The 27060-nt window shown below is 41.2% G+C and overlaps 1 protein-coding gene across 1 annotated transcript in view; it reads left to right on the top strand.

Annotated features, from left to right (window-relative positions):
* The window catches only part of Gpr63 (G protein-coupled receptor 63), a 45105-nt gene extending 18053 nt beyond the window's left edge, over positions 1–27052 (top strand). The window contains exon 2 of the mRNA XM_031366482.1: positions 24468–27052. Coding sequence (XP_031222342.1) covers positions 24616–25893 — 1278 coding nt within the window. The 5' untranslated portion in view covers positions 24468–24615 and the 3' untranslated portion in view covers positions 25894–27052. The remainder of the gene's footprint in view (positions 1–24467) is intronic.
* The last annotated feature ends 8 nt before the right edge of the window (positions 27053–27060 follow it).

The raw sequence follows: 27060 nt of genomic DNA, 5'->3' as shown, positions 1-27060 counted from the left end.
TTAACTTTTGAGATTTCCATATATGCATACAGTATGTTTCGATTATATTCATCCTCTACTTCCCCTCCTAAAAACTCCCAGATCTACCCTACAACCCCTATTCCAACTTCACTTCTTTTTTCTTTTAAAAATAACCCAGCAAGTCTAGTTTGTGCTTCCCATGTGATCATAGGTCTGGGACCACAAATGGAACACAATCAACCTACTAGAGGCCACATTTATAAGAGAAACTTATACCTTCTCCCAGAAGCCATCTACTGTCAGTAGCTCCTCAGCTATGGGTCGGCGCTCCTAAGTTCCTCCATTGGCCTAGCTGGAACATGGCTGCATTGCTCTGTAATAGGTCTTGCACAGGCAGCCACATCTTCTACGAGTTTCCTAATCCTGTCATATCTAGAAGACACTGTTTCTTTCTGGATGTTCCTAACTCCTGGTTCCTATGGTCTTCCTACAGCTTCTTATGAGAGATGGCTCTTGAGCAGGAGTGTTTGATATAGATGTTCCATGGTGGCTGAGCTCTTTACTGGCATCCTTAGTTGAAGCTTTCTATGTTAACCACCTTCTACTGTACTAAGATACTTCTGTGATAAGCTCTGAAAACTGCATTCATCTGTGGTAGAGATATATGAATATAGAGGGCAGCTTGGTACCATGACCATTTAATGAAAGACTAGTCGTAAGTTCACTCCTGGGGCTTGGGAACTTTCCTGCCATGGGTTTTTTCTTGGTTGGGTTTATATTAGCCAGCCATGTATTTCCTTTGGTGGAGCAGGCCTTACATTCAGTCAGAAAGAGAAAGGGTAGGGAAGGGGAAGGGTTGGTGAAGGGATAACTAATACTAAGGATATTAGTATGTAAGAAAAAAGCCGTATGGAAACCCATTTTAAAAAAAATAATTTTTATATATGTGAGTATTTTGCTGGATGTATGTTTGTGTCCCATACATATCTGATATCTGTGGAGGCTAGAAGAGGGTATCTGATGCCCTAGGACTAGAATTACAGATGCCATGTGGGTTCTGGGACTGAACCTGGGTCCTCTGGAAGATCAGCCTGTGCTCTTAACTGCTAAGCCATCTTTCCAGCCCTCCATACCTGGTGTTTTATAGCTTAGTTTTTATGCATGTGCGCACGCACACACACACACACACAGTTTAACTGAAGTTAACTTATATACAGGGCATAGTGTTTCTCTCAGAAGCCATAGGTTACCAAATAAAAGACCAAAATGTCAGGTGTCACATACCTCCTCTTGTGTTGTTGATCAGGTATTGTCCCGACACTATGAAACCCAGGTTCTTGCCACTGTTCTTAGTTGCTCATCATACCTTGATGATATGACCCTATTACTGAAGACACTACACAGTTTGGTCTTAGGACACGGAGGAATCAAGTTGGTGCTGACCAGGAAGCTGCCTACCTTTTGGATAGCTTTCAGAGTTGAAAGGTACTATGCAGGCTTCTAGGGGAAAGAAATTTATCAACAATCTTACCTAGCAACGAATCTTTGTGAGCTAAGAAAGACATACCTCGCAAGATATTTCCATGGGTATGATATATTCCAGTACTGGCATGAACGATGGAGCTATTTTAAATTTGAAGTGCATCCTTACACACAGAAATGTCCTTGCTTAGTTACTGTCCTTGCTTAGTTACTGTCCTACTTTTTCTGTCTTTCTGGTCATTTCATTAACTCTTCGCAAAACACTGTCTGCTCTCATGCTGCCCTAAGCCCTCAGAGGATAATGTTCTGAAGAAAAGTTAAGTCTCTAGGGAAGTCCTATCTAAAAATAAAACCTCAAGGTGTTGTACCAGGGATGTAGGGCAGATGTAGGGACAGCATTTTCTGACATTGCTATGGTGATGACATAGAAGTCACTTGCTCCTTTGATGATGAGAGAGGCAGCAAGGCCTTTGGAAAGGGATGGAATGTGGAGCCAGGCCACCCTGGGTTCTTTTCTAACTCTCCCACCAGTACTGTGGTTACAGGCATGCCTCTTGCTAAGCCTCTGTCTACTTATTTTCAAAATGGGAAAGTAGCTGCTGCCTTTGGAGTGCTTTGCCCAGATTAGATAATGTCTTATTTACGTATCTATTACCAACCCAAATCACCCTAACCAAGGTGACTTATAGAAAAAAGGCTAGTTGGGGATTGAGGGTAGGAACATCCAGGATAGGCAAAGGTCATTAGATGAAGTCTTAGGGTACTGAAATGCCTCCTTAGCATGGGGAAACTGTTGTGGAAATATTTAATCTCAGTCAGGGGCTTTTACCCCAACTTTGATCATTCAGTTCCCAGATAAAAGATACACAACTTTTATATTCATAATAATCCTTAATCAGCAACTAGATCTGGGCAGGTATCTACTTATGCTATTAAAATCTATTTCCCCATCAATAACCCCATTTTATAATTTGCCATGTTTCATTTGGGTAGTTCTTAACTTTAGTTGGCTAGCCCTCATGGCCATATTTTTATTGACTCACCTACCCCATAGTGGCTTCATCCTCTTTTCACCTTCTCTCTTCATGGTTCTTCTCTAACCCCAAGCCTGGGAACCCCAAACTCTGCCTATCTTAGTTCAGCTCAGCTTTGGTAGGCATCTTTATTTAACCAATAGTTTTAAATTAAGGGGCAAGGTCACATTGTTCATGCAGATTCTCTTATTCCTGGGAGTAACCAGGCCTTGAGGGGCATCATTTAGCATTACAATACATAGCAAAAGACGAAACCTCAACAGAAGTATTTCAGCAATCCCAAGTGCTGGCTGAACAGGTTCTTATTAGGAGAAAGGAAATTGATCCTGTAATCTAATTGAGGTTACACGATATTCCTCAGGTAGAGGCACATGTGGGCGCTTAGAATTCCCCAGACATGGTCAGAGAAGGAGAACCTCTGCTAGTGGAGTTTCTCATATTGACTCTGAGCCCAAAGGCTATCCAGTCATGGTGGACTTCATCTTTAGTTATCAGAGTTTTCCCACAACCATCATGGCATGAGGAATGGCAGCAGGCATGCTGCATGGCACTAGAGCAGTAGTTGAGAACTCAGATCTTTTTCTGCAAGTAAAGAAAGAGAAACCTGAAATCCTTCCCCCACCGACACACCTCCTCTAACAAGAACAGACCTCCTTATCTTTCAGTCCCACTGACTGTAGACCAAGCATCCAAATATATAAGATGATGGGAGCCATTCTCATTGAATCTACCACATTCTTCTCCCTGTCCACCACAGAGTTGTGGTCATGCCATAATACAAAATGTACTCAGTCCAACTTCAGAAGTTTTCAAAGTCTTTCACAATCTCAAGTTATTTAAAAAGTTCAAAGTCTTTCCTGAGACTCAAAGCAACCTCTTAATTGTAACCTCATGTAAAAGCAAAACTCAGATTACACACTTCTAACACAGCAACAACATAGAATATGTTTCCATCCTAAAAGGAAGGAAGGCATAGTAAGGAAATATTGGAACAAAGCAAGACCAAAACTCAGCAAGGCAAACTCTAAATTTTTAGCTCTATATTTAGTGGCAAAGAGCTTAGATATCTCTATCCTTTCAGCTTTGCTGACTGCAGACCCTTCTTTCTCTTGGCCTGGTCCCACTCTCTGTGAACAACTCTCCTTGACACACACATAATAATTTGGGATCTCAGACATCTTGGGGTATCCAGTACAATCTAGGCTTCACTTTCACAATTTGATATATATATCAAATATATATATATGTATGTATATATGTATACATATATGTATATATGCACATACATATATACATGCACACATATAGCCATATAGATATATAATCCTACATATATATATATGTGTGTGTGTGTGTGTGTGTGTGTGTACACACACACAGATATAGGGGTACTTACAGACTCTAGTCTAGCTAGTCCAATAATAGCTGTCTACCAACAGTAGGTCAAAGAATCCAGTAGTTGTTCAGTCATGAGACTGAATGTCTTAGCTGGTCTTCAGTATATGACAAAATTCCAAAGAAGATATTCTGATGCCAGTGGAGGAATGATCTTGCCAGAGAGAGAGGAGAGAGAGAGCAGGCAAAGAGAAAACGTGTTCCCCACATGTCCTTTCAATAGGCTACCGACAGAAGATGTGGTCCAGATAAAAGGTGGCTTTTAAAGTGGGAACTTTAAAAGATCCAGATTAAAAGTAGGTCTTCCCACTTCAAATGATTTAATTAAGAAAAAGCAGTAATTCCTCACAGGTGTGCCCAGCTGCTTGGGTTATAGTTAATTCCAGATGTAGTCAGACAACTAAGACTAGCTATATCACACAGTTTCAGAGATGAGTCCATACCATTGTGGTGCTGAGCATGGCAGCAGGCTGACAGATATGGTGCTCTGGTGGTGGCTTAGAACTCAAAACCTTATCTGCAAGTAGAAGAGAGAGAGAGAATGAGCTAACTGGAAATGTGTGCTTTTGAAACCTCCATCCCCACACTCTAGTGACACACCTTTTTCTGCAAGGCCACATCTCTCATTCTTTCCCAAACAGTATATCCACTGGGCATTAAGCATTCTAATATATGAGCCAATGGAGGTTGTTCTCATTCAAATCACCACTGATTGGATGTGCTAAGGACTGATATATAGTGCTTATTTAAGGAATAGTGGGTATATTTGCATTTCTTATTTTTTAAAACGTATTTTGTAATAAGTTTTGGCTTTTATTCAATTTTGTATGGTAATAGTTTACTGCCAAGAGCTGAGTTAAGCTCCCATCCTGGAGCTACTTCTTACTAGCTCTGCGGCACTTGGCAGGGTCCTTACTTTCCTTGTGCCTCAGCTCCTCATCTTTAAATGAGGATAGTGACTGATACCCATCCTCTACAGTTGTATTTATAACAATTCAGGTTAGCATCTGGCTAATATGAAAGCACTGAGTAGTTAGCTGGTAAAGAATACTAAGCATTGAAATGCAGCACGACATAATTATTGCTGTGAATAGGTCAGGGGAGAAGGGATGGGCTGGGAGGCAGAGTTGCTGCATGTGACTCCGTGGACTGAGAGAAAAGCAGAGGGTGAGCGCGTGTTTCCTGGGGCGAGAGGACTCGTGGAATGATGAGGACTTTTACTTTAGCTTACTGCTAGGGTAATTACGGACAAATAGTTTTAGAAAATGGGTTCTGTCAAATACTCTGTCAGGCAAGTGAACAACAACAACAAAAATTTCTCTGATGGAGAATACTTCGATGTACCATACCAGACCTCAAGTCGCTGAAATATATATACATAAGTAGAATATGTGATTTACATATGAAATTGGAGGTAAACAAGTCTACTATGGCTTGTTTCTTAGTACCATTCAATTGTGCATAAAATATTGTTGTTTTTTTTTTTAATTTTTTTGGGTTTTTTTGTTTGTTTTTGCTTTGAATTAGTGTGAAGAATACTAGAGCTATCCTTTTTTGGTTGATTTTTAAAAATAATCTCGGGGCAGGAGATTTGGCTCTGAGGGTAGGAACACTGACTGCTCTTTCAGAGGACCCAGGTTTAATTCCCAGCACCCACATGGCCGCTTACGTTACAACTGTCTGCCGTCCAGCTCCAAGGGATCTGAGACTCTCACATAGACATGGATTCAGGTAAAACACCAATGCACAGAAAATACAAATACATAAACATTTAAAGATAATTTCTTTTATACCTTACATTTCAAGTAGTGCCAGTATTCAGGCGAGACCTTGTTTCTATTTAAATGTACTACCTAGTAGATGGAGCAGATGTTTGTATGTCATCGTTATGGTTCACTCTTCAGTTAAGTAAAACACAGTTGTCACTCGTCCCTTTTTCTCAAAGGTAATACAAGTTCACAGGACAGACTCCAGATCACGTTTATTAATAAGATGAGAAGTGAAAAGGCTTCTAGTGGCAGAGCATTTTCTGTCTACCTCAGACTTTGTTTCTGTAGTGTGAACATAGCTGTGTCTGTGTGTGCTGGTGTGCATTCACATGTGTGTGCATAAATAGGGTAGAGGAGGACTTCTAGTGCCTTGTGGTATCTTGCTTTATTGCTTTCTACTTTTTTTAAAAAAAAAACTTTGACACAATCTTTCACTGAAATGGAAGCTTGCCCTTTGGGCTAAGCTAGCTGGGCCAACAAGCTCTTGGGATCTGCTTGTCTCTGTCCCTCAGCACTGAAGTTAAATGTACCCATTCTGCCTGGCTTTTATGTTTCACATTGGCTCTATGGATTTAAACTCTCGAGTTCATGCAACAGGGCTAATACAAAAGGAGGTTTGTTGGGAGAAGGGAAAGGGACCTGGAAAAGGGATAGAGGCAGAGAAAGGGGGACAGTGAAGGACAGAAAGAAAGAGGAAAGAAGAAGAGAGGAAGAGGCTTGTCAGGGACAGGTGGGGAAGAGAGAGAATAGGAGATGGAGGGAGGGAGAGGCAGGAGAGAGAGTGGCCAAGCAGTCCTTGTAGGCCAGGTTGACTCACACCTGGCAGGCGGTTATGCATGCTGTTGCTAGGTAGCGGTTGGGCAGAGCCTCCGCAGACTTGCCAACAGTTTCTTAGCATGAATTTTGAGAATACTTCTAAAACTGATAATCTTTTAAAGGATGTTTACCACACTTCCCCCACCCCCTACAGAGTTCTAGTGGTTCTAGGAAGAATTTGAAGTCTAGAGGAAGATTCTTATTACCAAGTGCAGTCATCGTGGACATGCTGAATGAATCGCTGAGCTGCATGCCCCCTAAGTGCTGAGTTCCTTCTCCCTGTAATGTTATGTATAGAATTGGGAAGCCCAGCATGTTATTCCCAAGTTAAAAATTTAAAGCTCTGCTTTCCCAAGAAAACACACAAAAAATGTGTGGGCAGGCAAGGGTGTGCGTGTCCTCACCAATAAATTCTGCTCACCCCAAAACGAAGCCTGTCTTCTGGCAGTTCCAGTGTCTCTGCATACACTGTTCCTGCCAGCTGTTCACTAGAAACACACAGAAAGCCACAGCTGTGTATCAGTTGGCAGAGGAAAGCCGCAGCCTTCAAGGAAAGAAAAAAAAATTTACTGTTCAGAAATAGGCACAAGCTATAATAGGAAAAAAAAGTGTCATGGAAAAGTGGGAAAAAATAATATCCCTGGAAGAAAAGAAATTGTCTACTTCTGTACCACCATGAACAGGCTTAATCGTGTCTGATTTCAGAAGCTAACTAGGTTCAGTATGGTTAGTACTTGGAGGGGAAGAGAGACTAGTCAAGGACTGGAGGACTATAAGTAAAATCTTCTGGGGAGTTTCAATAAGGTAGCATATGAAAGATGAGACAGACATTCCTAAAGTGGGAACAATCAGAGAGTGAGAAAGACACCCCATGAAAGCAAAACCAGAAGGATGACTTGCTTAGTTCTGTTTTTGTCATATCCTGATAAAAATAATTCAAAGGAGAAAGGGCTTCAGAAGGGATACAGTCCATCCCAGCAAGGAAAATCTGGAAGCCAGAGCATAAGATGGACTTTTCACACTGCATCAGCGGTCTGAAAGGAGAGAGGAGCAGGAAGTGAAGCTGGTCTACAAAACGCCAACCTGTCCCCAAGTGACACAGACTTGCAAGGTTTCACCTCTTAAAGGTTCCTCAATCTTCCCAAACAGTACCACCTTCTGGGGACCAAGTGTTCCAATACATGAGGCTGTGAGGGGTATTTTACATTCAGATCACAGTGACTGTAGAAATATCCAACTCCTATCTGTCTCTAAGCAGCAACTATTGGTGGTCAGCAGGAACAAGCACTTCAGAAATAGTGGCAAGAAGGGAGCCAAGAGGAAAGTGGTCGGTCCATTTTCTAAGAAAGATTGGTACAATGTGAAAGTGGAAGTTATGTTCAATATTAGAAACATTAGAAAATAGCAGTTACAAGGAGTCAAGGAACCAAAATTGCACTGATGTCCTTAAGGGTCATGTGGCATCCCAAGGACCAATCCCTGACACTATTAATGGTGTTCTGCTTTGCTTGCAGGTAGGAGCCTAGCATAACTGTCCTCTGAGGGCCTCTACCCAGCCTCTGACTAAAACAGATTCAGAGATCCACAGCCAAACATTGGACAGAGCTCAGGGACTCTAATGGAAGGGTTAGGGAAAAGATTGAGGACCCCAGAGAGGGGATAGGAGCTCCACAGGAAGACCAAAAAAGTCAACTAACCCTCAAGGCTCTCAGAAACTGAATCACCAACCAAAGAGCATACATGGGCTGGACCTAGCCACCCCCCACCACCATACATATGTAGCAGATGCATAACTCTGTGTTTGTATAGGTCCTCCAACATCTGGAGTAGTGGCTGTACCTGAATCTATTGCCTATTGTGGATCCCGTTCCACTAACCAGGCCACCTTGTCTGGCTTCAGTGGGGGAGGATGCACTTGGCCCTGCAGACTTGATGGGGGGGGGAAAGGGGGCTTATAGCCAGGGGGTATGATAGGGGCAGATGATAAGGTGACTCCAGACAGTAGTGGAAAAGCCATAAAAAGGGCTTGCCAGTTCTTTTATCTTCTTCAAAATGTGTTTTTTAGAATAATGAAAATGCTGAAGAAACATATTTGAAGTGGAAAAACTCATGGAACTCTGTTTTGAAGTCAATAGTTCTAGAAAAGATACTGGTGATGAGAAAAAGTGCTAAAGCTGAATAAGCTGATATTGTGGTGCCTTATTATAGGCTCCCTATAGGCTTGTATATTTGAATATTTGATTAACGGTTCCTGGAAGTGTTTAGGAAGAATTAGGGGGCATTGTTGAAGGAAGTGTGTCACTAAGGGTGGGCTTTGAGGTCCCTTACAGGCTCAGTATTACTCTTTCTGTCAAGCCTTAGCTTACTGGGGACCCCCTGAATGAACCACGTGGAGCCTGGATCAGTGCAAAAATCAAGAAGATTTTATTGTTCCAGTGCACTGGGGTCATCCCAGACCCAAAGGAGATGTGGTGACCCCACACAGCTTGTTTAGTGAGCTTTTATACAGATTTTGAGGGTAGACTTTGGTAACAGCATGAATTGATTTATGCCCATTTGAGGCCCGAGTTAACTGTTCTCAGCATTGGTGGCCATAGGCGAGGTATGGTCTTAATCACCAGAAGGGGGAACTGAAACATTTTTGGTTGTTATCTGCACCTGCCCTGCTTCTTTACAGGCAAAATTTGTAAAATTTGTATTGCTGGGACATTCTAGAAAGGGGGTGTACATTCCTGGTCTTTTAGCAGCCATCTTATATTCTCTAAGGTCACACAGTAGTTCAAATATAAACTCTTAACCTGTTGCTCCACCACCATATCTGCCTGGCTGCTATTGTGCTCTAGTCACGATGATCATGGACTAACCCTCTGAAGCTGTAAGCAAGCCCCAATTAATTGATTTCTTCTATAACTTGCCTTTGTGATGTCTCTTCACAGCAATAGAACAGTAAAACAGAAGTTGGTACCCAGTACTGGTTATGACTGGCAGGCCTGGCAAAGCTGTTTTTGTATTGAAAAAGTAGTTGCATGCTTTAAGTAGGTCTTAATGGGGCAATCTAGAAGAACTCTGGAAGAAAGTACTTTGAGAGTAAGAAGTTAACTGGTTGGTGTACTGGCTGGTTTTGTGTGCCAACTTGACACAGGCTGGAGTTACCACAGAGAAGGGAGCTTCAGTTGGGGAAGTGCCTCCATGAGACCCAGCTGTGGGGCATTTTCTCAATTAGTGATCAAAGGGGTAGGACCCCTTATGGTGGTGCCATCCCTGGGCTGGAAGTCTTGGGTTCTATAAGAGAGCAAGCTGAGCAAGCCAGGGAAGCAAGCCAGTAAGGAACATCCCTCCATGGCCTCTGCATCAGCTCCTGCTTCCTGACCTGCTTGAGGTCAAGTCCTGACTTCCTTTGGTGATAAACAGCAATGTGGAAGTAAGCTGAATAAACCCTTTCCTCCCTGACTAAGACAGCTGAACTAGAGACCATTCTTATGATATTTTCACAAACAGTGTGACTGTTTTTTTTTCTCTGAAACTGACTGAGGTAATATTGAAGTTTGAGACTGATTTTATTGGTAGATAAGATTTCAAGACAACTTAATTTTCATTTTATTGTGTGGATTTTAATAATCACTCTTATGCAAATCTACAATGAAAAAGAACAAGTTGGGCAAAAAGAAATACAAAAACGTAAAGTTTGAGGGAAAACAGCACCAGAAAATTTCATGTTGGAGCTAAGTCCTGTGCTCAAGGAAATGAGAAGTTTAAGGAAGGGCTGATGCTAAATGGAATAAAGGGAGTGGTGCCTTAGGAAGATTGCCCACCCCAGCCTGCTAATTCTGAAGCCTGTGAAAGGCCCAAGAGATTTCCTCTGCCTAAAAAGCATCAAGAAGTCAAAGCTTATGCAAATGTAGCTCAAGGAGGGGCCAGGTTCCACCTTGAGCAGACTGCAGAACTTGTCCCCTTCGGCTACCTGGTTCTGGCTTTATCAAGAAGGGTATAGGTGTAAAGGGTTATGGAGTTGTCCTCAACCATTGAGGAAAACTGCTGAGACTAGGCAGTTGGCAGGTGAGTCCTTGCATGGAAGCTCAGAAAGACCATTGCATGATGTTGTCTAGGTGAAGCCTGGGATGCATTGGGAACACCAAGATGTGAGAGATGCCAGAGTCTTGGCATGTCTGAGATCTGCATACAGGGAGTGGAAGCAGACCAAGAGAGCGAAGCAGTCAACAAAGCTGGAAGGAGTGGGAGATCTGAAGCGTTCTTTGACATTGGGCATGGGGTTATAGGATTTGGAGTTTGCCCTGCTGGTTTTTGGTCTTACTTTTGTCCAGTATTTCCTCACCATGTTCCTTTCATTCCATTTTGGAATGGTAACATAACTACATATCTTCTGTGCCATGTAATAAGCATACATTTGCTTTTCACTTTTGTTTTTTTGTTTGTTTGTTTGTTTGAGGACAGGGTTTCTCTGTGTAGCCCTGGCTGTCCTGGAACTCATTCTGTTGACCAGGCTGGCCTCAGACTCAGAAATCTACCTGCCTCTGCTTCCCAAGTGTTAGGATTAAAGGCATGCACCATCCCTGCCGGGCCTTTGCTTTTGATTTTATTGGGGATTACAATTAAGAGATTGCCTTGAGTCTCAGAAGAGACTTTGGACTTAGGACTTTTAAACTTTGTTGAGCCCGAAAGATTATAAAGCCTTTAAAAGTTGAATTAAGTAGATTTTGCATTATGATGTGGCTACAAGGCTATGAGGGTCAGGGAGTAGAGTGAAGTGGTTTGGATAAGGATGGCCCCCATAGGCTCCTATTTTTGAATGTTTGGTTTCCCTTTGGTGGGACTGTTTAAGAAGGATTAGGAGGTGTGGCCTTGCTGAAGGAGTTATGTCACTGAGGATGGTCTTTAAAGCTTCGGAAACGCATGCCAGTGAAAGACCACCAGAACTGGGGAGATCCTTACTCAAGTCTCGGGATGATGCGACCACCCAATGACTCATGAGAGACCGAACTTGCTGCAATCACATGAGGTTTATTGGGGATACCGGTACCGGGGTCGATCTTGTGACCTTGTCAGCCAGAGGAGTTCGACCTGGAACACGAGAAGTGAGGGGTATTTAAGGGAAAAATCACAAGCTGGGGGTGGGGAGAGGAACACAACCACCTGCTGTTACCAAGGAAACAGAACATAAAAACAGTGGAAAATTTTAGAGGGACCCAGCCCAAGGTATTCAGTTAGGGAGGGGAACATATAAACCAGTAGACCTTCATTCCTAGTTCTGCCCTCAGTGTGGATCATTCAGGAGGGGCAGGTATCGGGAACCAGAGCCCTGAGGCTCTGAGTTAGCCAAATTCCTGGAACTAGCTACTCCACCTTTTTGGCTTGTTACAGAGATTTTCCATGCCCCCTTCTAGGTAAAGGCTACACATTATACATACATTTCTATTAAATGCCCTCATTTTTAATTCTAAGATTCTCCAGCCTTTCACCAGCCAAGTCTCACTCTCTCTGCCACCTGCTTGTGGATCAGATATGTAGAGATTAGCTATTGCTCCAGCACCATGCCTGCCTGACATGATGATAATGGGCTAACTTCTGAAACTGTAAGCCAGCCCCAATTAAATGATTTCTTTTATAAGTTGCCTTGTTTGTGGTATCTCTTTACAGCAATAGAACATAAATGAAGACAGATTATGAACCACCATACAAAAATCTTTTGAAAATTCACATTTTTAACAATGATGAATAAATATGTCCAATTTGTGCAGGCGGCGGGGTGGGAGGGGGAGGAGAAAGAAGAAATTCCCTAGAACATAGAATCCAAAAAAGTGCCAAGTGACAAGCTCAGTCAAGTTGGCTTGATATTGAACTACTTGAAACCATTAAAGACATAAAAAGATAAAGAATCAGAAGTTTACTGTTCAGGTTCATTTTTTGTCAATGACACAGACTAGAGTCATTATGGAGGGAGGAACCTCCACTGAGGCAATGCCTCCCTCCGATTGTCTAGTAGGCAGGGCTACTATTGAATGGTATGGGAGAGTATGGTGCACTATGGGTGGTGTTACCCCATGGGCAGGTGGTCCTGGGAGATGCTAGAAAGAGCTGAGTGAACGTCTGGAAAGCAAGCCAGGAGGCAACTTTTCTCTTTGGAGTCTTAGTTCCAGCCTTGGCTTCTCTTGTGTCCTGTAAGCCAAATAAATCCTTTCTTTCCCAAACCTGGTTTTGACCTGTGTTTTGTCACAGCCACAGACTGAAAACTAGAAGTCACATATATTTCGAAGCTTTTATTATGCTGGAGAGATAATTTCCAGCATAATGGATCTTGGGAGTTATGAGAAGAATTATGAGAAGCTAGCCAAATGGATTGAGACAGCTTTCGAATCCCATTACTCTTTGTGAAACTTAAGAATGTATTGTGGAGAACAGATCTTTAACGCTTCTAGAGAGAAGTAACATGATCAATCTAGCTCCCATTTGCCTTTCAGTGCATTGCTCTCCTTCCTTTTGGCAGGAGAAAAGCCTACTAGGATGGTGTTTTAAGCTGGTTTTTGTTTCAAGTCAGGAAGGTGAGTCTGCCATCATTATTCTCTGTCTATGGCTGTCCCTCCTGTCTGTCGGTCAGGATCTGTCTAACTCCTAGTCCCTCAGTTGTATCACACTCATAGAATGACATTATAGACTAAGGGTAGAGTACTGTTTGCTTCAGTAGTAGAAGTGTAGGACTGATGGGGATGTGTGCTTAGAAGGTGGTGTGGGTGAGAAATTGTGTGTCTGGACAGTATCACTATTAACATCTTGGTTGTGAAACTGCGTAGTGTCACAAGGCCCTGGGAAAGCCGGGCAAGTGGGATATCTGCCTTATTTCTTTTAACCGCATGTGAGCTTATCTGAAAACAAAAATTTCCACTGGAAAAAAGAATGCTCATTTCTTCACTTGGTGTGTAGTTGAGATTCCAATACCCAGATACTATTTAAAAACCTGGTCAAGATAACGTGTAAGTTGGAGCTGAAGGATTCAGCAATTGGTTTAAAGTTAATCTACTGTGTCCATCTATGGATTTGTTAAGAGTCAATTCATATGACAGCATGGGCTTGAGTTATTTGGATTTTGTGTGCATTTCTTTAGTGTTTGTATTCCCAAAAATCTAGTGTGAAAGTCAGTAAAAAGCGGGGAGTTGGTTCCTCTCCCTTCAACTGTGTTTTGTGTAAATTTCTCCAGTTTTTGCAGTAGTGTTTTTAAAAATTAAATCCATTTTTGAAGTATAGATATGGATAGTCTGCATATTTTCATGGTTGCTGTTTCCACCCCAAGACACTAACAAGGACAGTGTCCCTGCTTTCCTGCAAAGGGCGGCTGTAGTGGGTGGGTAGTCTGTAACCATTCCTGACGTCAGGCAGAACAGCTTTAGTTTTGTAAGTGGTGCTATAAAGGCTTGGTGACTGAAACAGCTGAGCCAGAAACTCTTGGTGACTGAAACAGCTGAGCCAGAAACTCCTTGGATCTGTTCTCCTTAGTGTGCACGGAAGTCACGTCAGTGTCCTGACAAAGGACATTCCAATTAGGTAGATATGGATCGTGGTATTTGTTTCTGGCAAGCTTCCACGCAGGTGGTTGCTATCTGTCTGTTGAAATGCCCTTCAGTAGCAAGTTTCTGCAGGCTTGCTCTTTCGTATGTGTATTTTTTTCAAGAAGAAGTAATATGGAGAAAAAACAAAGATACCTTCTGGCTTCACATTAAAGAACTCTCCTCAATACATATATTTATATACACACAATAATAGTGAAAAATAGGTCATGAATTTGAAGGAGAACACGGAGGAGTAAGTGGGGAAATTTGGAGGGAAGAAATATAATTATATTATAATCACAAAATAAAATTAAAAATATCTATATTATAGTTTACTATACTAAGATTTGTAAACTCTAAGATGTCTACATAAGCCTCAAAGTAGTTTTTAAAATTGACAGTTAAAAAAATTAGAGTGTTTTCTCATGTAGGCCTGGCTAAGATAAGGATTTTGAAAAACCTATTTGTTTGCTTTTAAAGAGGCAGTAGTAGCCAAAATATGCTAAAAATCATTAAAATGCTTATATGTGTATACTTATACACATATGCATATGTACATGCATATATAATATATACAATTGTCCCTCCTTGAGATGCTAAACACTTTACTCCAAAGGATAACATATCTGAGCTTCCTGATTGTTCAGTGTGTGTGTGTGTGTGTGTGTGTCTATGTGTGTATATGTCCTTCTTGATATATTTTATATAAATACATACATATATATATATATATATATATATATATCAAGAAGCACAGGTATAAGTTATCCTTTGGAATAGATTTTAGTATCTGAAGGAAGAACAATTATCCAATAGGAATAATTCAATCCTGGAGTAAACGTAAACATCTCTTAAAAGTTTATGCCAAAAAAAAAAAGTTTATGCCCTCTGATGTCCCAAGGGGGAAAGTGGGGGCTCACCCTCTCAGAGGTGAAGGGGGAAGGACTCTGCAAGGGGGGACTGGGAGGGAGGCAACATATGGGATGTAAATAAATAAAATAATCAAAATAAAAATAGAAAAAATTACACCCTAAGCAATAAGTAGCATATTTATTTTAATAAACAGATATTTGAACATTAAAAAAAGAGGTGGGTGCAGTGACAAGAGACAGAAAAACATTCAAGGAGAAGAGACAGCTATTGATAGCCGTGAGGTCCCTCCTTGCCCGAATCCACGGGGTGTTCAGCAGGAACCTAGGGCAGGGGAGAGAGACTGAGGCAGGACAAGAGACACTAAGAATGAGAGCAAGACAGGTTTCTGATCAAGCTCTGAAAACTTTACTTTAGGGATGGCAATATAAGCATAAATAAGAGGAGGCTTCAAGAAGTGGGGAAGAGCTGTGGGGGCTTTCCGAAGGTCAGGCAGCAATCTTCAGTCTCTGGAACCATCGATTACAGTGTCCTCTATACCCACAAATATTCTTACTGTTAGACTACACAAGTTCTCTCAGGGCTGTATGCGTAAACTAGAAAACGTCCACAAGGCCATGGTTAAGGCCATGGCTCCTGGCACCTCCTGGAGCTTCAGCAGCTTATACTGCTGGATACAGAAGCTAGGAAGGGGGGTGATGTCGCAGAAAGCCAGAGGGGCCATCGGAAGCTTGTTTTTGGTACATTTCCCTCACCAAACCCCAGCCCTCCTGTCTTCATCTCTCTAACTGTGAGATTACAGGTGTGTGCCACCAAGCTCCACTTTTGTGTGGGTAAGTGCTGGGGCCATGAGCTCAGGTCCTTATGTTTAGCAGTCACTTTTCCACCTGAACCATCTCCTAATCCTTAGACTCAGGCTTTAATAAATTATAATTTTGAGGTCTCATTTTAATGCTTTCTTTTAAATGCATTGAACATATTTATGGAGATTAAAGGCAATTATTTCTCTTTTAAGAGTAATCAAAGCATAACATATAATTCATGAAATAGAAAACAGAAAAGCCCATATTCTACCCATCATTAACATTCAAGTTTGACATCTGGGTAGTTATTTTTCTTTCGCTCAATTGAAATAGTTGTGATATACATGCGGTGTTACTGCATATTCAAAGAACATTACATTATAAGCATTCCTCTATGTATTGCAGGTCTGTGGTTTGAAGCTACTTAATTATGTCTTATTGAGTTAATAAGGTACCTAAACATTGGTTCTTTAGTTGCAATATATGTAGCTAAGTGGGAAGCAGAAATAGTTGATCAGGAAAAGAAAATATTCTTTCTATTTGGAAGTATTTCTTGGTAAGTTTATTGTTATGTCTAAATCTTAGAAATGTGTGAAAGATGTCTGGTATTTAAAGAACTCCATACTGAAATAGTATTTTAGTGATGGGTTGTTATATTTATGGAACATATTTAAGGAAATCCAGATTGCTGAGTTTAAAAAAAAATCAACAAAAACAAAACAAAGCAAACCAAAATCTAGTCAGGTCATGGTCTTAGCTGAAGCCATAAGGAAGCTTCCTAACTGGTCCCTTGTTTGAGGGGAGTCTCTCGCCGAAGCACAGCATTCACCTGCAGCTGTCTCTGCAGTGGTCTTCAAGCAGAGAGTGTGGACCCTTTCTCCAAACTGCACTTGTGAGAAATGTTTGGAGAGAGTGAGGTTCTAAAGGAAGTAAAACAATAGGACTGACCTAAGGAAAAATGGAGTTCTTTGGAGGAAAGACTAGAAAGTCAGTTGTCCTATCATCAGATAAGCTGCTTCATGGAAATGGAGTGTTTCTCAGTCATGTGACCTAGTCACATGACTGAGGACATGACTTTGGAAGAAGGGTGGTCTTAGGGAGCAACAGAACTTGCTATAACCTGGGAGAGAAGAAAGAAGGAGGAAGTATCCAGCTGAGTGCCTGTCTGTCATGTACTGTGACAAGTGATTTGTAGATGACCCTCCCTTCATGTTCTCCAGTCCTTAAAATACTTTATCAACTGTGAGCTTATTGGATTTCTTAAGATTGTTTATGATTGAAATGATATTTACTAACAGTGTTATACTTGGTAGGGATTCATAATGTGTTTAAAAGATTAAGATTATAATTTAAAAGTTCATTCCTGAAAACTTATATACAAGTAACAAGATTGTAATTTAAAAGTTCATTCCTTAAAATATATACAAGTAACTTTTTTTTTTTTTCTTAAGACAGGGTTTCTCTGTGTAGCCTTGGCTGTCCTGGAACTTACTCTGTAGACCAGGCTGGCTTTGAACTCAGAAATCCACCTGTCTCTGCCTCCCAAGTGCTGGGATTAAAGGCATGTGCTACCACCACCCAGCTGTCAAGTAACATTTTTAAGGCTGAGTTATCTTCACATATTTAGGAATAGAAATGTCTCTGTGTGTGTGTGTGTATGTGTATGTGTTTATGTGTGTATATAATAACAGTTGCAAAAAGGTTGTGAATAGAGCGAGAGCAATCATATGAGAAGGTTTGGAGGGGGAAATTGTGTAATTATAATCTTAAAAAAGAAATAAGTTAAAAATTCTTCAAGCAGCTGAGTATGGTGGTGCAGAGCTTTAGTCTCAGCACTCAGGAGGCAGAGGCAGGGGGATCTCTTATGATTCAAGGCCAGCTTGGTCTATACATGGTGAGTTCCGGGACAGCCAGAGCTATATAGTAAAAGCCTGTCTTATAAAGTAAAGTACAATTTCTTATAGTTGTAGTTTGGTGGATTTAAAAGAAGAGGGCAAGGATGAAGACATCAGGTTATGGAGGTGACATGGCCACAGTGGTAAAGGGGGGAGGCTGATGACACCCCTGAGAGGGAAGTGATAGGGAACTTAGAGGTCTTGAGTGCTGGTGGAAGGGTTCTGTTCAAATGAATGGTCATTGACTCTCACAGGTTGGCTAAGTGAATGTGAGCCGGTGCAGTTGAGTGTGTCCATTTTTCCAGTTTCTCAGAAGCTTACATCTCAAAGCCAGTTAAGCAGAGAGCTATATTAGGGCTTGCAGTCCCAGAGGAACAGGAGTAAAGACAGGGAAGTGAGGCTAGGGGGAAAGGCACATGTTCAAGGTAATGCTTCCTGTCTGGCCAGAGTTTATCATGTGATTTTTCCTTCCAGATGGACTATATATATATAATATATATGTATAATGTAACATATATATTATATATATATATATATATATATATATATATATATATATATATATATTCCTTGGGCCTGGTGGCCAGTCATGGGATGATATCTAGAGATTTTTGGCTCCTGTGTCTCTCTAATGGAGAGCTGCTTAACCCTTAACTCCTGGACTGGATTACAGAGACACTCTGAGCAGCCAGTGAAAATAGATCCTGCCCCCTACAGTGGTTGTGAACAGTAACAGTTGAGATGTGAGTGAAGTAAGGGGAAACTTTGTGGGTTCTAATGGGAAGATTCAGGCAAGGATCTCAGCCCCAGAGGATTTTTGGAGTCCAAGGGGAAAATAGAGAATTGTGAACACTTGTGTCAAATCAGTAGCCCACTTTCTTCAACCTTAGTCTCTTTCCTAGTTTCCCGTTTCTGTAAGTTTATAATGCCCAGATACTTATTATACTATTTAATTTTTGTTACTGGTCAGGTTTTGTCTTAGCTTTGTATTTCTAGTGTTTATGGACCTTATACTTCTATTTAAAATAATTTGTAGGTTATCCATTTAATATCGTTACATTCTTCTATTTACTTCTTTGGCTCAGTTTTTAGGGAGACAGATTCTACTTTATTTCATCTATTCATTCAATATTACTGAACTGGTGTCTGCAGCTTGCTTTCCAAATAGATAACACACACCAAATATTTCATAAAGGAACTACTGAAAAGCAACAGGGAGTCTCCTGAGAGGCCCTGCCAGAGCCTTACAAATACAGAGTCAGATGCTCGAAGCCAACCATTGCACTGAGTACTGGGTCCCCAATGGAGGAGTTAGAGAAAGAACTGAAGGAATTGAAGGGGTTTGCAACCCCATAGGAAGAATAACAATATCAACCAACCAGACCCCCCAGAGCTTCCAGGGACTAAGCCACCAACCAAAGAGTACACATGACTCCAGCTGCATATGTAGCAGAAGACAGCCTTGTCAGGTATCAATGGGAGGAGATGTCCTTGGTCCTATGAAGGCTCTATGCCCCAGTATAGAGGAATCGAGGGCAGAGAGGTGAAAATGGCTGGCTGGGTGGAGGAATACCCTCATAGAAGCAGGGAGAGTGGGGAATGGGATAGGGGGTTTCCAGGAGTGAGGGAAACCAGGTAAGGTGATAACATTTGAGATGTAAATAATTAAAAAAAAAAAAAAAAGAATAGCAACAGGGAATCGGAAAAGTAGATTCTCCAAAAGCAATACTATAAAAACAACTCTGCTTTTAAGGATTTCCTAATAGGAATTTAAAAAAAAATCTAAATGTAAGGAGAGAAATTAATATCTCAGTGGATTTTTGCTAAGTAGATACTAAATGTTAGACTTTTAATTGGGATAAGAAAAAACATGTCTACCCCATCTTCCTCCTCACCTCCTACCCCAAATCATTTCACTATGAATGCTTGTAGAGTCATCAGGAGTGAGTTTCCTAAGTACCCTCACGAACATGAAGGAAGGGATGGCCTGGGAAAGTGTAACATGACTGCCCTAGTTTGCTTTCTATTGTGGTAAAACAGACCAGATGCTACCTGAGGAGCAACGAGTTTGTTTGTTTGTTTGTTTTAACTTACTGTTATCATCTATCATGGAAGGAAGTCAGGGCAGAAGCTCAAGGCAGGAATCTGGAGGTCGGAACTGAAACAGAACCCTAAAGAAATACTGCTCACTGGCTTGCTCCCCGTGGCTTGGTCAGTCTACTAGCTTAAACTATCTAGAATGACCCGCCCAGAGTGGAACTGCCCACAGGACAGTCATATGGAAACTGTTCCTCTGTTGAGATTCCGTTTTCCAGGATAAGCCTAGGTTTATGTCCAATTAACGGAAACTAAACAGTACAATGACTGCTCGCTAAGTCCTGTCACTCAGAAGTACAGACAGAAGCGTGATAATGGAATGAGAGAAGGGTTTGGCTTATATAGAGATCAGGGCCCTCTCTGGGTCCTGCACTCCTGCCCACATGCTTGGCATAGAGACCCACAGAGACATAAGGTTAGAACTCAGAAGCTCGGGTTGGGCCATAGAAACACTTATCTGTGTTTAGGTAAGAATGAGGGAAAATGAAAAAGTGGAGATGAGAAGTAACAAACAAAATAAGAAAATGCTTATTTTTTCTTCAGTGTACGAAAACAAAGCTTTTCACCTTTGTTCAGTATGAGAATTTTTTGGGTGATGTGTTGGTCTCACTGTGGATGGCTCCCACCAAAATTCATGCTAAGGGTTCATCCCCAGGACAGCACTGTTGGGGAGTAGTGGAACTTTTTTTTTTTAATTAGATATTTTCTTTATTTACATTTCAAATGTTATCCCCTTTCCTGGTTTCCCCTCCAAAAGAAACTCCTATTCCTTCCCTCTCCCCTCCCCCTGCTGACCAACCCACCCTCTCCAGCTTCCTGGCCCTGGCATTCCCCTACACTGGGGCATAGAACCTTCACAGGACCAAGGGCCTCTCCTCCCATTGATGACCAATTTGGCCATCCTCTGCTACATATGCAGCCTATCCCTGGAATGGGTGGGTGCTGCCTTTTGGAAGTGAGTTTTCACTATGTGGGTTGAACTGGTAACCACGACAGTTGGCTGCTCTGGAATGAGGCCACCTACTTGTGTGGGTAGCCTGGTCTAGACTCCAGCAGTTAGAGAAGAAGGTGGAAAGGAACTACCATTCCTATGCAGGGTTGGCATCTGTTTGATCCCATTTACAGCCTGGATACTGCCCTTTACCAGCCTGGAGCCTCTTGAGTAGAGATGTGTGCTTGCTTCTGATTGCACACTGGGGGGAATCGCTGGCCTATCGCGAGCGTCCAATGTCTTAGTTTTCAATCACTTGTTTGAGTCTCACCTGAGCTTTCTGTGGGCTTTGCTAATCAGACTCTTTTCGGAGGTCTATACGTATTTTACTTTTTTCAAATCAAAATTTCTGGAAGTTTAGAGATGAACTGCACTCTCTTCTGTTTTGTTGGTCCAGTTACTGTAACACCATCTGTTTTGTTTGCCTAACAACAACAACAACAGCAACAAATTCTTTACTAATGGACTTTATAAATTCTATTCTTTTTATATTGATTCTAAATCTATTCAAAGTGAATTTCAAAATATGGTATTCAAGGTAGGGTATTTCAGGATCGGCTCACTTTAACCCCAAATGTAGGACCATTTGTTAACAGTTTTCCTTTTAGTAACTGGAACATAGCATGTTTCCTTCAGTAAACATCTGAAGGAAGAATGATAAGGGAGTGAATTGAGTTAGAAGTTTGTGTATGTAGTAATGAGAGGACTAGCCAAAAAAAAAAAAAAAAAAAAAAAAAAAAAAAAAAAAAAAAAAAAAAGACACTTTGGTTGTCTCTGGAACTATACAAATTTAAAAAACACACTTTAAGTTAATAGTTTCCTATTTTTGTTTCTTCCCATTTTTTATTGTTGTTCCTCATGGCCAAAAAAACTAGATCTAATTTAATTACTTTTAATCAGCTAATTTTGCCATTCAGGGAGTTGAATCCAGATCCAGGGCCTCTATACCTCTAGCTCCATGGACATTAGGTATTTCAAACTTACTCCTGCAGGTTCAGTTAGTTTGAAATACCGTTTAAAATTGTTTTTACATTTGATTATTAATTTACATATATGTATGTGTGTGTGTATGTGTGTGTGTGTGTGTGCAGGAGAATGTATATTCCATATGACCTACGGAGGTCAGTGGACAACTTATGGGAATTAGTTTTCTCCTTCTACCACATAGATCCCAAAGACCACATTCACATTGTCAGGCTTGGTAGCAAGCACCTTTAATCCCTGAGCTACTTTGCTTTGCCACAATTTTAAACTCTTTATTAAAACACACCTGGTCAAACATGATTTAAGCTGTTACTTTAGGACTAAAATACCAATGGGTCTATACAGAGTTTTCTCTGGAGGTAGTTTGTAACAACACTGCTTTATGTACTATCTTAACACTGTGTACATGAGGTCTTTCTGAATAGACTGACATTATGATGAGAAGCTATAAAAATCTTTGTTCCTTTCCCACTGCCCCACTGTGATCATAGGCTCTGATTCACTAATTTAATGTAGCATTTTGTCAAGGTGTGCTAGCATTTTAGAGAGCATATGTGAGGACAGATAAAATCTAGTAGGAATAAAGAAATAAGCTGTAAAATGAGAGGAAATAGTAAAATCAGTATTTTATGCAAACAGACTCTTGTTTTTCTTATTCATAAAAGCAATCCTACATAAGATAGTGGATTCTAGATGCAAAGTTGGTAGAAAGATCATGATCTGCTGTGGATCTCACAAATGAAATCCCTTCTCTTCCCTTGACACTCTATGAAATGGATGAATGAAATGTTGACAATTACCCTTAAAAATCAATGACTAAGTGTAAGGCTATATAATGTGTTAATTGTAGTTTGATTGTAATCTTCTATGTATTACTTTTTCTAATCTTTTAAGGATTTGTTGAAGGAATTGATCCAGAAATCTAATGCTTTGTAACTAAAAAGATTACCCCCCCCCCAATAAGGCCAACAGAAAGAAGAAACCATGTCAGGATTGATAGGTTCATAGATTAAGGAATCCCCTTGTGTAAGAGTGAAGGTGTTATAAATTGGTGAGAGCTTGGGAGTAACACTAAATAAAAGGTAAGCAACTCTTTGAGAAAGATAGTCAAATATCTTTGTAAGCTTCTGAATATTTTTCTGAAGGCACTTTTCTACCCATCTTCGTCTTTATGACTTGGGTAGCATTTCCTGTCATATTGCTAATAGTATCAGTTCAGTCTATGGGAGAAGAAATAGAAGCTTGCATCTCAGAATAAAATGATGCAAATAATGGACAGGCTTAGAAGAAAAGAGAGAATATGAGAAAGAGCTTAGAAAAAATGACTCCTTTCCCTGAATGGCCTTCTGGAAGAGGGGTGGATATGAGAAGAGATCTTAAGGAAGGGAAAGGAAGAAATAGAGAGGAAAGATGGGTGGAGAGGGAAGGAGGGGATAGGAAAGGGGCAGGAGGAATAGAAAAAAGGAAGAAAGACCAAGAAAATTTCAGAGCTTAATCGGAAAGATCCCCATTCTTACTTTTAAGAGCTGTCAGACCTAAAGTATGTTAGTACCACCACATTAAGCTGGAAATTGAGGTTAGGTTATTTTTGACATCCAACTTTATGCTAATATAAAGAAGGAATAAGAACTTGTAGAAAAGAAATATTAAAATTTATTCTCCTAAGAGAATTAGTGAAATGTGCATCAATAGTGACTGTGGAAAGCTATGATACTACAAACTTTTGAAGTTTGTTTTTTTTTTAATGCTCTTATTAATTCTTGGAGATTTTCATACAATTTATTTTGATTCTATTCGCTCCTATTCCTCAGTCCTCTAAGATCTACCACCTTTCCCCATACCCCAACTTCATGTCTTCTTATTTAATTCAATAACCTATGGAGTTCAATTTGAGCTGTCCGTTTACTTCTGGATATAGGGCTATGTATTAAAATGATCAGCTTACCAGAAATTGTACCATTAAGAAAACCCTCTCCCTCCAATGAAAGCTATCAGTGATCTATGGCACCTCAGTTAGGAATGGGGTCAAGTGGCCCCCCCACCCCCGCCGCAAGAATGATGACTGGCTTTCTTTTGTGTAGGCAATCCTGGCTGCTATGAATTCATAAGTACAATGGGCTTGTCAATTCCAAAAGGACAAGTTTTCCTCAGGCCCTCGCCAACCTCCAATCCTTATAGTCTTTCTTTCCTTTTCTTTTTGTTTGTTTGTTTTTTTTTTGTTTGTTTGTTTGTTTTTTGAGACAGAGTTTCTCTGTATATCCATGGCTGTCCTGGAACTCACTCTATAGACCAGGCTGGCCTCAAACTCAGAAATCTGCCTGCCTCTGCCTCCCAAGTGCTGGGATTAGAGGTGTGCGCCACCACTGCCCAGCCCTTAGAGACTTTGTGTTCTTTCTTCCCCAGTGGTGTGAGCCTTAGAGAGGGTTACTGCAATATTTTAAAAAGCATCAACCATTAAGATTTTTATTTGTATCCTTGCTTCATTAATGCATTTCAAGACCCATCTTACTTTATGTATAGATCCTATAAAATTTCCATCATGTTTAGTGAAAACAGTATAACAGTGATATTTTAGTGATGACTAGGTTTCGGAACAGAGTTTTAAAGGATTAGAAAGAAAAAGAATGACCCTACACGATAAGAGATCAAGTCAAATGTATCTACAGCCACACTATCCTGAAGACAGTCTTATCTTACCTCAGAAGCTCAACAGGGATGTACAGCCTTTGCTAGTATTTGGATGAGCAATACAACCAAGTAAAGGATATTTACTAATCTGATCTCATGTTCTTTGTTTGGGCTTATTTTCAGGCAAAAGGATTCTTGTGGAAGATGGAGCTGTGTCCATTTTCCAGAGTGTGTATCAGAGCCCATCAGTGGAACCTGACCTGACAGCGCTGTACGGAAATGCCCGAAGAGGACCCACATTTCTGCCTGAACCTGCCATCCTCCTAAAAACATGGTTGTCTCGGGAGTGTTGACCGCTCCGGCAGTGTTGACTGCACCCCATCCTGGAGCATCCAACACGACATTTGTAGTCTATGAAAACTCCCATGTGAATATTACGGCCCCTCTACCATTTCAGCATCCTAGCCCTGGTCCACTGCTTAGATACAGTCTTGAAACCATGACTAGCACTGGCTTTAGTTCCTTAGCAGTGAACAGCACAGCTGTGACCCCAACACCAGCAGTTTTTAAGAGCTTAAACTTAGCTCTGCAGATTATCCTTTCGGCTATCATGATATTTATTCTGTTTGTATCTTTCCTTGGAAACTTGGTTGTTTGCCTCATGGTTTACCAGAAAGCTGCCATGCGTTCTGCGATTAACATCCTTCTTGCCAGCCTGGCTTTTGCAGACATGCTGCTTGCAGTGCTGAACATGCCCTTTGCCCTGGTAACTATTCTTACTACCAGATGGATATTTGGGAAGTTCTTCTGCCGGTTGTCTGCTATGTTCTTCTGGTTGTTTGCGATAGAGGGAGTGGCCATCCTGCTCATTATTAGTATCGATAGGTTCCTGATTATAGTTCAGAGGCAAGATAAGCTAAATCCGTACAGGGCTAAGGTCCTCATTGCAGTCTCCTGGGCAACTGCTCTTTCTGTAGCTTTTCCTTTGGCTGTGGGAAACCCTGATCTGCAAATACCTTCCAGAGCCCCACAGTGTGTGTTTGGGTACACAACCAATTCCGGATACCAGGCTTATGTGATTTTGATTTCACTCATTTCCTTCTTTATACCTTTCCTGGTGATATTATATTCATTCATGGGCATCCTCAACACCCTTCGGCACAATGCCTTGAGGATTCATAGCTACCCAGAAGGGATATGCCTTAGCCAGGCCAGCAAACTCGGTCTCATGAGTCTACAGAGGCCCTTCCAAATGAGCATCGACATGGGCTTTAAAACACGTGCCTTCACCACCATTCTGATCCTCTTTGCCGTTTTCATTGTCTGCTGGGCCCCGTTCACCACCTATAGCCTTGTGGCTACCTTCAGTAAGCACTTCTACTATCAGCACAACTTCTTTGAGATTAGCACCTGGCTATTGTGGCTCTGCTACCTCAAGTCTGCACTGAACCCACTGATATACTACTGGAGGATTAAGAAGTTCCATGATGCCTGCTTGGATATGATGCCCAAGTCCTTCAAGTTCTTGCCACGGCTCCCTGGTCACACAAGGCGACGGATTCGCCCTAGTGCCGTCTACGTGTGTGCGGAACATCGGACGGTGTTGTGAATACCCGAACTCCTGAGACATATCGAGTGATTATGGTTCTTGATTGAGATTTTTTTTTTCTGAATGGCTTCTAAGGTTTTATTGGTTTTTATAGTGTGTGTGCGCGTGTGTGTATGTGAGGGTGGATATGTAAAAGGAATGGTAAATACTTTGAAACCAAGGATATATTATAAGGAAGTGGTCACATATATGTTTACATCTAGGTTAAGAAAATTTTAGAGTGTATGTGTAGGGGGTGGATTTTGTTAGTTCGGCTGACTGGTTTTATTTTTGTAGCACGAATCAGGATTGTGCTTCATTGAACCTGCAGTTAATTTGAACTGTAGGTGGTTTTTATGCTGCTGAGGTAAGCATGGTTGAGTTGATCAGTTCCTTTTCCTCTCCCATAAGCCACTGCTGCTCATTGCCCTTATATCAGAGTCCAATCCCTCTGCATCACAGTTGGTAGATGTTTAGTTTTATTTAAAAAAACAAAAAAACAAAAAAAAAACCCTGAGGAGGTTAGTGGCATTTTAAAGGTTATTACAGTTTACTTTGGAGCACTTTAAGAGACAATGTACAGATTCATTTCAGTGGTGTGTCTTAGAATAGTTTTTAATACATGACATGTGCTGTGGGAAATATGCGCTTATGATGTCTGGCTAGACAGCTTTTATTAAAAATGTTTTAGCTGCATGTACAATTTCAAGAGGAACATAAACACGTAGGGATGTTTGCAAGTACAATGGTGAGTTTTCAGAGCGCCTGGGAAACACTGAGGAGGCATAGCGCTATGGCGAACCTCAGGGAGGAGCAGGAGAGGGCAGCTGGGCCAGCCCATGGCTGTCCTGCTGATTCAAATATCGTCACCCATTGAGAGTGGAGGGACCACGACTGCAGCGGTGCACTCTGCAAGGTATTGTGCGGTTGTATCCTCATGGCTTTTTTGTGAGGTAGGCATCCCTTATTTCCTTTTTAAGGGTGAAGAAAGCCAAGTTTCAGAGGGCAACAATCTTGCCCGGGAATTTTGGTAGAGCTGGACTCTAGACATCCAAGATGCAGACACAGCACTTCCTTTGTACCACCTAGACTCCTCACTTCTCTTAAGCCTGTCATAGTCAAGGGGAACTTCACATATTCTTTTTTCTTCTCTTTCTCTCTCCCTCCCTCCCTCCCTCCCTCCCTCCC

This window comes from Mastomys coucha, unplaced genomic scaffold (genome assembly GCF_008632895.1).
Source record: "Mastomys coucha isolate ucsf_1 unplaced genomic scaffold, UCSF_Mcou_1 pScaffold14, whole genome shotgun sequence".
In the NCBI taxonomy this organism is placed as follows: domain Eukaryota; kingdom Metazoa; phylum Chordata; class Mammalia; order Rodentia; family Muridae; genus Mastomys; species Mastomys coucha.
Note: the sequence above shows the minus strand (reverse complement) of the source record. Positions and strands in the feature narration are given on the sequence as shown.